Source organism: Equus asinus, chromosome 23 (genome assembly GCF_041296235.1).
Source record: "Equus asinus isolate D_3611 breed Donkey chromosome 23, EquAss-T2T_v2, whole genome shotgun sequence".
In the NCBI taxonomy this organism is placed as follows: domain Eukaryota; kingdom Metazoa; phylum Chordata; class Mammalia; order Perissodactyla; family Equidae; genus Equus; species Equus asinus.
In genome coordinates, this window is record NC_091812.1 from 38718885 (window position 1) to 38731164 (window position 12280).

Sequence of the window (12280 nt, forward strand, 5' to 3'; positions counted from 1 at the left end):
TCACTACTATCTAATTTCAGAAGATTTCCAATCACACTCCAAAAAGAAACCCTATAGCTATTAGCAGTCAGTCCCAATCTCTCACTCCCGCTCTATGGCAACCACTTTCTGTCTCTATGAATTTGCCTATTGTGGATATCCATATAAATAGAATCATTTAACATGTGGCCTTTTTGTGTCTGGCTTCTTTAACTGAGCATAAAGTTTTCAAGGTTCACCCGTGCTGTAGCATGTATCAGTACTTCTTTCTTGTAGCTGAATAATGTTCTCTTATATGGATATGTCACATTTTGTTTATCCAATAAGTTGATAGACATTTATGTTTTTCACTTTTTGGCTATTATGAATAATGTTGCTATGAACATTTCATGTACAAGTTTTTATCTGAAGATACGTTTTCACTTCCCTTGAGTATATACCTAGGAATGGAATTGTTGGATCATATGATAATTCTGTGTTTAACCTTGAGAGCTGACAAACAGTTTTCCATGGGGACTGCACCATTTTGCATTCCCACCAACAATGTAGAAGGTTTCCAATTTCTCCACATCCTCGCCAACATGTATTATTTTCTGACTTTTTTTTTTTTTGAATAGTAATCCTAATAGTGTGAAGTGGTATCTCTTTGTGGTTTTGATTTACATTTCCTTAATGATTAATGATGTTGAACATTTTTTCATGTGTTTATCATCCATTTGTATATCTTTAGAGAAATGTCTATTCAAGTCCTTTGCCCAATTTTAAAAATTTAGTTGTTTGTCCTTTTATTGTTGAGTTGTAAGAGTTCTTTTTACATTCTGGGTACAAGACCCTTATCAGATGTATGATTTACATATATGCCTTTCTTGAGTCGATTGCAAAGCAAAGTTTTTCAAGAAAATTTATATTTTGCTGCCATATTGTGAAGATTGGTGGTCTCTACCAGGCCTTATGTCATATTTACCTATTAGTGTTTGGAAGGTCACCAGAATTTACACTCAAAAATGAGGATTGGGGCAAGAAGGAAGCACTTTGTTTGCCAAGGGTTTTGCTTTGAGGTTATGCATTAATCCTCCCGCACCTTGAGGAAAGCCACGGTCACCGTCTACTGTAGTAGAAGGTGCTTTGGAGGCTGAGGATACATGTGGTGGCAGAAGCTTGAGAGTTTATGGCATTTTTATCCATAGTGGGATGGAAACATTGTTTTTGCTTGGGAATTAGGTTGTTTGTCTTTTGCTCATAAAGGAAAATTCTGGAGCAGATGAGCCCCACCGCGTACCCCCCATCATCCTTCATTACAGCCTATTTCTTCTAGTCAAGATGAGTTTGCCTGTTTGAGGTAGCTTGGTTAGAAGCTTTATAATGGCTGCCTGAAGTCTCGTTTTTCCTCATTCAGGCTCAACTGTGACTTTATCACTGCACACCTTGTAGAAGTCCTGGAACCCCAAAACCAAGGCAGAATAGGGATGGGGGAACCTCAGTTGAAGAAGGTGGCTAAGGGGGAGACTAAGATTTGCCAAGGACAGTTATGTGTTCAGGGCCTTTACAAAGGGAGGAGCTCCACTTGCTTGCATGTTGACTGAGGCATTCCTCACTGTGCTGGGGCTTGGGTCTGGCAGCGGGGTCTTTCTGCTCTTCGAGGTGGACACCACCATTACTGGTGCAGTCTTATGGATGCCCTTGCTAAGTTCATTTACCTCTTTGCTACTCAAAGTGTGGTCCCACTCACTGAATCTGCCTTTTAACAAAATTGCCAGGTGATCTGTATGCACATCAAATCATATACTCACACGGTTATTCAGTCTTTATCTGTCTGAACAATCTTCGTCTTTCTTTTCACGGTTTCTCTGGGTTTGGCCTGATGTGATATTGATGCCTTCCTACTTCTGGCTGCAGCTTCCTTTCATTGCTGGATGAAGAGAAACAACTGGGATTTCCTTGAAGAGCTATCAGGCTTGTAAACAATTTCATGAAATCCTGAAATAGTTATAAATTTGTGTTTACCCTTGAGTCTTCCTCAGCCTTCTCCCCTTCCATCTCCACCTCACTATCTTCCCACAGCTCCCACTTTCACCTTTCATTGTTAGTCCTTACCCCACTCAGACCCCCGACTATGCTGGGTCGCCTCTGTGATTAGCCCTCATTAGACTAGATGCTTCCTGAGGGAAGGGGTCTTATACTATCCATTTTTATATCTCTATTCCCACTGCTGGACCTAATATCCCTTGGACAGTAAATATTTGCAGAATTTACTTAGGTTATTGAATCATGTGAAAATTATTTCAGAAGACACCAAAAAAATTTTAAAATGCCTTTTCTTCTGGTGCCACCCAAGATCCTGAGACTTTTATTTCAGTGATATCAAGTGGTATAGAGATGAACAAACTAACATTACATTCAGTGCATTTTGTGGGTCCTTTATGTATCACATTTTAATCCTGAATTTTTTTCATTTATAGAATAAAAGGATGGGTCCAGCCTGGTGGCCTAGTGGTTAAGTTTGGCATGCTCTGCTTCAGTGACCCAGGTTCGCAGGTTTGGATCCTGGGCATGGACCTACATCACTTCTCAGCCATGGCATGGTGGCAACCCATATACGAAATAGAGGACAATTGGCACAGATGTTAGCCCAGGGTAAATCTTCCTCAAGCAAAAAAGAAAGAGGAAGATTGCCAACAGATGTTAGCTCAGGGTGAATCTTCCTCAGCAAAGGAAAAAAAAAGTTAACTTGTTGTTATGTGAATTTTATCTCAATACAAATTTGCAAAAAACTCTATAGTGATACAGCCATTAAAAATTACAAGAGGTAATATACAAGAGATAATTCATTTGAAGTGTTTCGCATGGAGCCTGACATATAGTATGTACTCAGTAACTGTTAACCATTGTATTAACTTCAATAGAATATGGAAAAATGAAGACAATTTCACTTTGCATATATTTGAATTGGTGAGATTGTGGATGAATTTTCGCACTTACTATTTCCAGTAGAGCTGTGATAATATTGCTTGTGCAGTAAATACATTTTTTAAGGGTTTAAAAATAAAAGCTTTACAGATTCAGAGGCATCTGTTTTTGAGCCAAAGTTCATGTAAAGAGCTTGCATTGCTGTAGGTACTCAGCTGTAAAGAAAAAGATGACAAAAGAGGACAGATATATTTCAGTGGAAGGATAGGATAGAGAAACCATCCTCCCATCTATTCAGTGTATGCACACAGTCATTTGTTAATAACTCTGTTCATTCTATGCTTTTTGTTTTCTGGTTATCGACATTCATCTTAAATTAGCTCCTGAAGAGCAAAAAGGCGTATTGTTAATTTGCTTAATCTAGTGCCCAGCACGACGGCATGGCTAGATAACTATTTCAGTGATAATTAAAGATATTTTTCTTTGCCAATAATTCTTATTTAATCAAGCCAAAATCAATGTGTGTACCAGAGAAATATTCTGGGGCTTTGATTAAAAACCACAGAAGATTTTAATCTCTTCTCTACAAATACCCTAAAAGAGAAACAATGCTGTTTTCATAAATCTGAATCAAATCCAATTCAACTATCTCCGGATTAATTTTTATAACTATAAAAAATATGTGCATAAGAACAAAGACTGGATGGGACCTGGAAAATGGGGGACAAAAGAGTGGATATATTGGTGTAAATCATTGTGTGTTGACTTTGTCCTTTTATTTGGATTTCCAGAATTATTTCTTGAACAATAATTTTTTATAAACTTAGTGGGGGAAAAATCACCCCATTTCCTCCAAGATAGGGCTGCTGAACTGGCAGCTGTTGTATGAGACAACACAGGCATGAAGAGATGACATTCTGTGCATCTCCTCTTTTAAGCTTAAATTTTTTAACATGAACTAGAAGAAGAAATCTCTAGCTGAGGTCTTAATTGGTTTCCTCCCTAGTTTCTCCTTTCCCTGTTTTACCAGTGTACTTAGATTTAGCACAAAAACTGGAGAAAGCACAGCCAGCTGTCTAGAAATTGATGAGCTGATCATATGATCCAATTTTTAAAGTTGAGGACACTAAGGCTCAGAGATGTTCATAGCGTCTTGGGCATTAGAAGGGACCTTTGAAGGCATCTGATCCAACCCTCTTACCCCATACCTCTGATCCCACCACTTGACAATGGGAGAGATTTAAGTTATGACCCAAGTTACACACCTTGCAAATGGTAGAGCCAGAACTCAAGCCTGCTCTTCTAACACCATGTTCTTCCCAAGTTGCCTCAGAACTTTCTTGAGATCTTCTAGCCTGTGTGAAGGAAGGCAGCCCAACAATGAGTTCCTGGTAATTTCTGGGGCTACAGAAGTCTAGGTAACAATTTTACCTTTGGGCTTCCTTTTTGGCCCTCCCAAAGCCTCCTTAGAGCTATTCCATTCAGGGAGGTTTTTGATCTTCATCTTCCCTGATTCTGGGAGTGGCCCTACCAGATGGGTCTGACCTGTGTACCCCCGGGTGGGCACTTATTACCAGCAGCCTTTGGCTTTAGAGACCTCTCCACTCTCCTTAATCCAGTCCAAGGTTCTGACTCTGGAAAAAGGTACAGGAGGATTGTGCCCTGTGAAATCCTGACTTCATCTTGGAACCTGGAGAATCTTGCAGTGATTTTTCTTATCCCGCATCTAATTTTTCCAAACTCACTTGAGACCAAGATAAAGCACACCCATTTACAAGGTGGGTCTCCTGGCTGATGTCTTTCACCAGCCACTTCTTGTACTTGAGGGTCCTGGAATGACGTCTCTGGCCCAGGGTAAATCTCCCAACTGCTTTTCCAGATCTTGGTTGGTATTTATATTCTTCTTCTTTTCAGACCAAAAAGAAATATTGGAGTACAATTTGTGATACTCTGAGAACAAGCTTGATAGAAAGTTTTCATTACTAAATACAGTAACCTATTCATGGTGCTTGTCACCTTTGATTGCTTTTAAGACCTCTTTTGGTGACTCTTTTATCTCTCCCATAAAAAAGCATATCTGGCTAAAGGCTGAAAAATAGCAAGTACATTTCTTTCTAACCACCCTGCATTCATTTGGGGTGGAGATGTTTAGAGGCACAATTAGTCGCTAGCAATATAAACCCTAAGATCGGAACACATGGGGTTCTCTTGCTCCTCAACAGAGTGCTTTTGTAGCTGGTTTTTGAGCACAGACACATCTTTATTTTTACATACAGAGCTTTCTTTGACATACAAGCCAAAAATTTACTTGAACCAACCTAAACAGTATGAGAGAGAATGTCTGTTTTTTAAACACTGAGCATTACAGAGTATCCTTACAGCATAATGTAGGTATGTTCCGTATAGAACAGCTGAACATAGGCAAATTATTAAGCAGGAAGTGAGCACAACTTGCTTGTTAAATTCATGTACAATATTTTGAATCCTTGGTGTTCTTAACCATCCAAGAGTCTCCAAAACTAGCTTTCGACATATGAACTAAATAGGTTGATAATAGAGTTTTCTTTTGTCTTAGCTGCAATTTGAGAAATATTTATGTATATATATTTGTTCCAAAAATAATTTAAAATGGCTGATCAGACACACATTCAATAATGTATGTGTAAAATAAAGAATCAAGGCAAAGATAGAATATGTAAGAAAATAAAATTAAGCTAACGATAAGGTTACTACACAAATGTATCTTGTGAGGTTCATCTGCTTGGTCTACTAGTGGGCATGGGAAGTATACATGAAGTTAAATGAAAACTCTAGTATTGATTATAATTCTCATCTCTTTTTATTGCCCTAGAGTTCTTAACTGCGCCCAAACAACACTAACTTTTCACAAACTAATTATCTGAGTTTATGAATTAGCATATCCAGTGATATCTTCCTTAGATCTTCCTGCCCTTTAGTCATTTTGCTTCCAATTAGCATGTCATCCATCAGAGGTTGATGAAGGAAAAAAAATGTGTGAATCATCCCAGCTCATTTTATTTCTTGGTTTAAAAAAAAGGGGGCTGGGAAGGGGGGTGTGTGTGGGGCATGGAGAAGGGCAGTTAGATGTTACTAGAACCATTTGGAAGAGAATAAAGAAGAAATATTTAAAGTTTGTGATTTCTAATTATCAAAATGAACACAATGAAGGAATTCATGTAGACATCTCGTTAAGGCAAGCTTTTAAAGAATGTCTAACATTTCTTGTTATTGAAGATTCCATACACTCACAAAATTATAAGCCTCAATGTCCAAGGTACTCAGGATCAGGAACTTCATAAAAAACCTCTTAATCAGACAAACTTGAACACATCATCATCTAGAAATAAATGAAAAGAGTGCAAAGCATTAAAGAACACAGTTGTTCAACAATAGGTCAAATATATCAAACCAATAGAATCTTCTGTTGCTAATAAATTATAAAAGGTTCATAAACAGAGAAGAGTATTTATCATAAAAAATTATCATAAACAGAATATTTATGATAAAAATATAAGAAAAATGAAAACTGGTATGTAAACTATAAAATATATAAAATATCTAAGGTAACCAAAGAATATAGGTAGTGTATAAAAACATTATAGCTATATTGGGTTGACTGAGATGATGAACTTATTTTCTTTCTCACAGAATTTTTTGGTGTTTTGTCATTATAAATATAATTGAGGAGAAGAAAAGAAAGGAAAACAAAGCTTTCACATGAAGAATATTTTTTTACAGATTTACCAAATAGTTTTTATTTTCTGCTTATTAAAATCTGATTTGTTTTTTAAGTCTAAAGTTTACAGACTCATGGCAGATCATCTAAACTGTTCTTCTTTCCATTAAAATGTGCATTTGGGGGATATTTTTCCACAGAAATGATTACAGGCAACTCAATAATGTTCCTCTTTTCTTTATTCCAATTCCTGTTTTTCTTAGGGATTGCCATGGGAGTCTTGATTCGAGAATACAGCAAGTTCTCTAATCTGGAGAAATTCTACTTTGCTTTTCCTGGAGAAATTCTAATGAGGATGCTGAAACTCATCGTGTTGCCATTAATTATATCCAGCATGATTACAGGTACCTTGAGAAAACTGATGTTCTCTGTGATTATTTAAGGAGCCATCACTTAAGTCATTTTCTTCTAATTATGGAAAAAATTAAAATGCGTTTGATGCATCACACACATATGCACTCTCTCCTCACTTGGAAGGTATATATTTGCTTGAGTAGAAATATTTCATTATTCACAAAATGGCATTGTTTTGTGGCATTGCCCTGCTTCTGGCACTGTCCACCACAGCTCAAATCTTCATTTGACCAGCCATATGATGTCTCGTGAGGAAGGCACCATTTTCAAATGTATTATAAATAAAACTCTATCCAGGACACAGAACGGGGGAAAACAAGGTGTAGTTGGTCGCTGAAATGTCAGCCAGTGTTCTCAGGCAAAGTGTGGTTGTCAGTTTGGATCATGTTTTCAGTAGTTCATTCATTTGTTTCCTAACTGCAGCCGTCCTGCCCACTACCCTCTCAGCAGCTCCTTCAGGGTCCCTCTGCCCCGTTGCCTCACCCCTTTCCACTCCTCCACGGAACTCAGAACGTGCTACACACCAGCCCTGGAAATTTGCCCAGGGGACCAAGAGTCACATACTGTGGGAAAGGTTTAATTATAGATTTGCTCCATATTTTAAATGCCTAGTATCTTTAAATCTGAACTTGTGACAGTTATATTTGGAAATGATTTTTCCCTTATTGATCATTATATTGCTGGGTCCCTTTAAAGAGCAAGCTCCCTTCTGTAGATAGAGATTAATTTGGTTTACAAAACTGTCATTTTTCTGGGTATGGTAAGCTGCTCTCTGCACTCCGTAGTTTCCTGTAGTTATCTTAATTCTGGCAATAGGTAAAATGTGGCACATCAGTCACTAGTGTTGTCAGCTTGAAAATCAGGGTTTTATGTAACTGTGTAATTAGGAGTCTTGACTTGTCCTCTTCTAGAGCATTTTTCTCCACTGCCACTGAGGAGACCTGGGACTGATCTCTGTAGACTACTGAACATTGGCTGGGTGACAGGAGGGTGGGTGTCAGGATCTGCTGAATTCAGCGACTGCATTGCTTGAAGAGCCATAGATTCGGCTGTTGAACTTTTCAAGTGCCGAACTCCAACTAGACTAGAATTCCTTGGGAGCCTTGTTCTTCAAAGGTCTTGATGTTCTTGACTTACTAGAAACCTAAAGAGAGCATTTAATTACTTTTATTTATGTATTTAATTATGTTTTGAAATGCCCAGCTTCTTTTAGGCTCTGCAGCCTGAGGGCCAAATCAGCAGACCAGTTGTTTATTACAGTATAATGTTTGTTTGTTTGTTTTTGTTTTTGGTTTGTTCCAAAGATTGGCACCTGAGCTAACGTCTGTTGCCAATCTTTTTTTTTTCTTCTCCTTCTTCTCCCTAAAGCCCCCCAGTACATAGTTATATATTCTAGGTATAGATCCTTCTGGTTGTGCTGTGTGGGACGCCGCCTCAGCATGGCCTGATGAACGGTGCCATGTCTGCATCCAGGATCCAAACCGGCAAAACCCTGGCTAAAGCAAAACATGCAAACTTAACCACTTGGCCATGGGGCTGGCCCCTATTTATTTGTTTAACTTTAAATTACTGTAAGCATTTAAAATATGGAAGATTATATGTAAGCATCCAGATTTCTAGCTTCCTCTGGAAAAAATTAAGATCAGGAAACACTGGACCCGTGTGCCCACACACCAACAGTGGTCTGGAGCTGAGAGACAGCTAATCCGTTTAGTTGGAGCAAATGCATTTGAGGATGCCACGGTCCTCACCATTCCCTGTTGCCTAATACCTCATCTGCTGGACTCATTTACATTACCTGCTGGCCTCTGTAGGCATTGCCATTACAACCTCTTAGGATTTTCTCAAAATCAAAGATTCTTAATCTTTTCTTACACTCCTTTGAGAATGTGGTGAAAGTTTTGGGCCCTCTCCCAAGAAAAATATTCACAGTTGTACCTGTATACTGTATCTTGCATGCAGTTGCACAAAGTTTGTAAACCATTTGATGAGCAATACTATTTAAATCTTTGTCTGTGGAGGAAGGTATGGATAGTTGATGCAAATTACGTGGCAAATCCAGAACTCGTGCAGTAAACCAGGTTTTAGAAGGTAAAAGTACATGTATGAATATACTAGTTGCATAATATTGGATGTTTGAAAATATATACTGCTCTCGGCAGCCAATTACTAGTGAGGTTTTTGCAGTCTGGCTGTTTTAGGCGCTAGCTCAGCCTTGCAAATCATCTAGAAAAATAATTTGCAGCCCTCACCATTCCACTCACATAGCCCAGCTGCTTTTTGAAGCTGTAGCACAGGTCTGGAAATTTCTACATTTTTCCTTTACCAAACCGCCAGCAGTTAAACAGGAGTTAGAGCAGAACTGCTATCCATTCTTTTGACATGGAGTGATAAAATGGTCAAAGATTCAAGGGATATGAACAAAGCAGGATGGGAACAATGATGCTGTATTCGTGTTTTAAATTGGCAGATTAAAAGGAAAAAAGTAGGGGCTGGCCCAGTGACGTAGCTGTTAAGTTTGCACGCTCTGCTTCAGCAGTGTGGGGTTCCCAGATTTGGATCCTGGGTGTGAACCTACGCACTGCTTATCAAGCCATGCTGTGGCAGGCATCCCAGATATAAAATAGAGGAAGATGGGCACAGATGTTAGCTCAGGGCTAATCTTCCTCAAAAAAAAAGAGGAAAAAAGTAATAATACTGGTGTTGGCAAAGTTATAGGAAAATGGGCTCATTCATACATTTTGGTTACTGTATTAATTGGAACAAACTTTATGGGGGGGCAGTTTGGAACATATCCTGATGTTTCCACTTCATAGTTCTACTTCTCCAAATTTATCATAAAGAAATAGTCAGAAATGTGTTCAAAGATTTAGGTACAAGGACATTCATGATAGTATTTTTTTTTTAATGATTTTTTTTATTTTTTCCTTTTTCTCCCCAAAGCCCCCCGGTATATAGTTGTACATTCTTAGTTGTGGGTCCTTTTAGTTGTTGCATGTGGGACGCCACCTCAGCGTGGCTTGATGAGCAGTGCCATGTCCGCGCCCAGGATTCGAACCGACGAAACACTGGGCCACCTGCAGCCGAGCGCGCGAATTTAACCACTCAGCCACGGGGCCAGCCCCATGATGATAGTATTTTTTTATAATGGTGATAAATTATAGACAATCTAAATGTATGTCATAACCATAAGTTAGAGTTCTATGCAACTATTAAAAACCTTGGTTTGGAAACATATATAATGACAAGTGGAATGTTCCTAATACAGTGTAAAGTAGGAGGATAAAAGAAATTACACAACAGGATATTGCGTACAACCCACATTTTATTAAAATTTATATACATTTTTAAAAGTTGGGATCAAAATCAAATGGTTAACAGTGGTTAGATCTGGATAGTAAGAAGATGTGATTCATTGCACTTTCTTTACCTTTACAAGGTAAACACGTTATTTTTGTTTGTTTTGTTTTTTCTTCTCTTTTTTAAGAATGGATTTTAATTTTTTTTTCCTTAAAGATTGGCACCTGAGCTAACAACTGTTGCCAATCTTCTTCCTTTTTTTTTCTGCTTTTTCTCCCCAAATCCCCCAAGTACATAGTTGTATATTTTAGTTGTGGATCCTTCTAGTTGTGGTATATGGGACACCGCCTCAGCATGGCCTAATGAGCAGTGCCATGTCTGCGCCCAGGATCCCAACCAGCGAAACCTTGGGCCGCCGAAACGGAGCGCGCGAACTTAACTACTTGGCCATGGGGCCGGCCCCAAGAATGGATTTTAATTTTAAAGGATGGATTCTGCCCTGTGCTCCTCCGACCTCGCCTCTGGTAGTTTCCCTGCTCCCCTCCTCCCCACCTCTCCTCCCTGTCTCTGCAGCCTTCAGCCTGCTGTGCGTTCCTTCCCCCAAGCCCTGCAGTGGTCCTCAGCCTTCCAACCCAGCACAGGCCGGGAGGGGAAAGAGGAAGAAGACCACGGAAAATACACAGGAAGAACAGTTTTAACATTTCAAAAGCCTTAATAATCCAGCATATCAGTAGTTTATTTTATACATGTATTAGGCCAAAGGATAACGCGTATTAGAAGCTGGGAAAAGTTGAATGAGTCCCCTAAGGAAACATAAATTAGAGGTAGAGACACAGCGAAAATTGAGACGTAAGGCTAATAATCTGTGCTTCTGCATGAAGGAAACTCTCTTGCCAAATTAACAGGTAGGAAAAAAAGAAACCTCTGCCTTCAAAGCCTCTGCTGGCATAGAAATACTTACTTTTTAGTTGTTTTTTTAAAAAATAGGAAGACTCCCCCTTCATGTGATGATGAAGTTAAGACATGTTTGTCAGGGAAATTTGAATATAGACTGGCCATTAGATGGTATCCAGAAATTGTTGATAATTTTTTAGAAGTGATAATGACATATATAAGAAAATATCCTTATTTTTAAAAAGTGCGTATGGAATTATATAGGAGTGAAATGACATAATGTCTGGAATTTGCTTTAAAACAGAAAAAAAAAAGAGAAGACACGGTAGATATAATCTCAAGGCATTTCCAGAGACAGGCAGTGTAGGCGCTAACAGACAGAATCCTACCCATAATTTATATCCTGAGGGACACACTCGCGCTGTGCCGCAGAATATCTGTGCTCCGGCCCTGTTAACATTTAGGTTTGTTAAGCTGTATTTATATCAGACCACCAGGGAACTAGCAGGGGAAATGACTTACAAACATGCCTGAGAATTGTGGCTCTGGAAAATCCTGGTCCAGGTCTCACCAACCAGTGAGTTTAAATTTGGGTCACATTTTCTTTAATACCCAAATTAAGATGGCTTGAGCCTCCTATGACCAGCACAGGAATGGAACATCACCTTGACTGCTACTCCTAGAGGTTCCCTAAGCATCTTTTGAGGGTGCTGTCTTAGTTGTGCTCAGGAAGAGGTCCCCATCTCTTCCACTCCAGCCTCTCTGCCACGACTGCCTGGGCCAGAAGTGCTCCACCGGGCATACCTGCCTCCCCTGGTGCCTCCTGTGGCTGCCGACACCCCTCTGATCCTGAGGAGCTCCCCACTTTGCTGCTCCATCCTAAAATAGGAGCAAGAACTTAGTTCATAGCACAGCTGAGACCAGGCTGCTAGGTAGAACAAAGCTTTATGAAAGGTCGGGGGATGAGAGCAGGTGAAACCAACAGTGACATCCAGCTGCTCCCCATAGGAGTTCTTCCAAGAGCCTCAGGGTCCCTTAAGAAGGCTGCACCTCTGCTTAGCTGGCAGCCTGCCTCCAGGAGGCTACGGT

General features: G+C 39.4%; 1 protein-coding gene across 3 annotated transcripts in view; it reads left to right on the forward strand.

Annotated features, from left to right (window-relative positions):
- Positions 1-12280, forward strand: part of SLC1A1 (solute carrier family 1 member 1) — a 73122-nt gene that overhangs the window by 27006 nt on the left and 33836 nt on the right. For all 3 annotated transcript variants that reach the window (XM_014860713.3, XM_070495685.1, XM_014860714.3), the window contains exon 2: positions 6847-6987. In XM_014860713.3, the coding sequence (XP_014716199.1) occupies positions 6847-6987 (141 nt within the window). The remainder of the gene's footprint in view (positions 1-6846; positions 6988-12280) is intronic.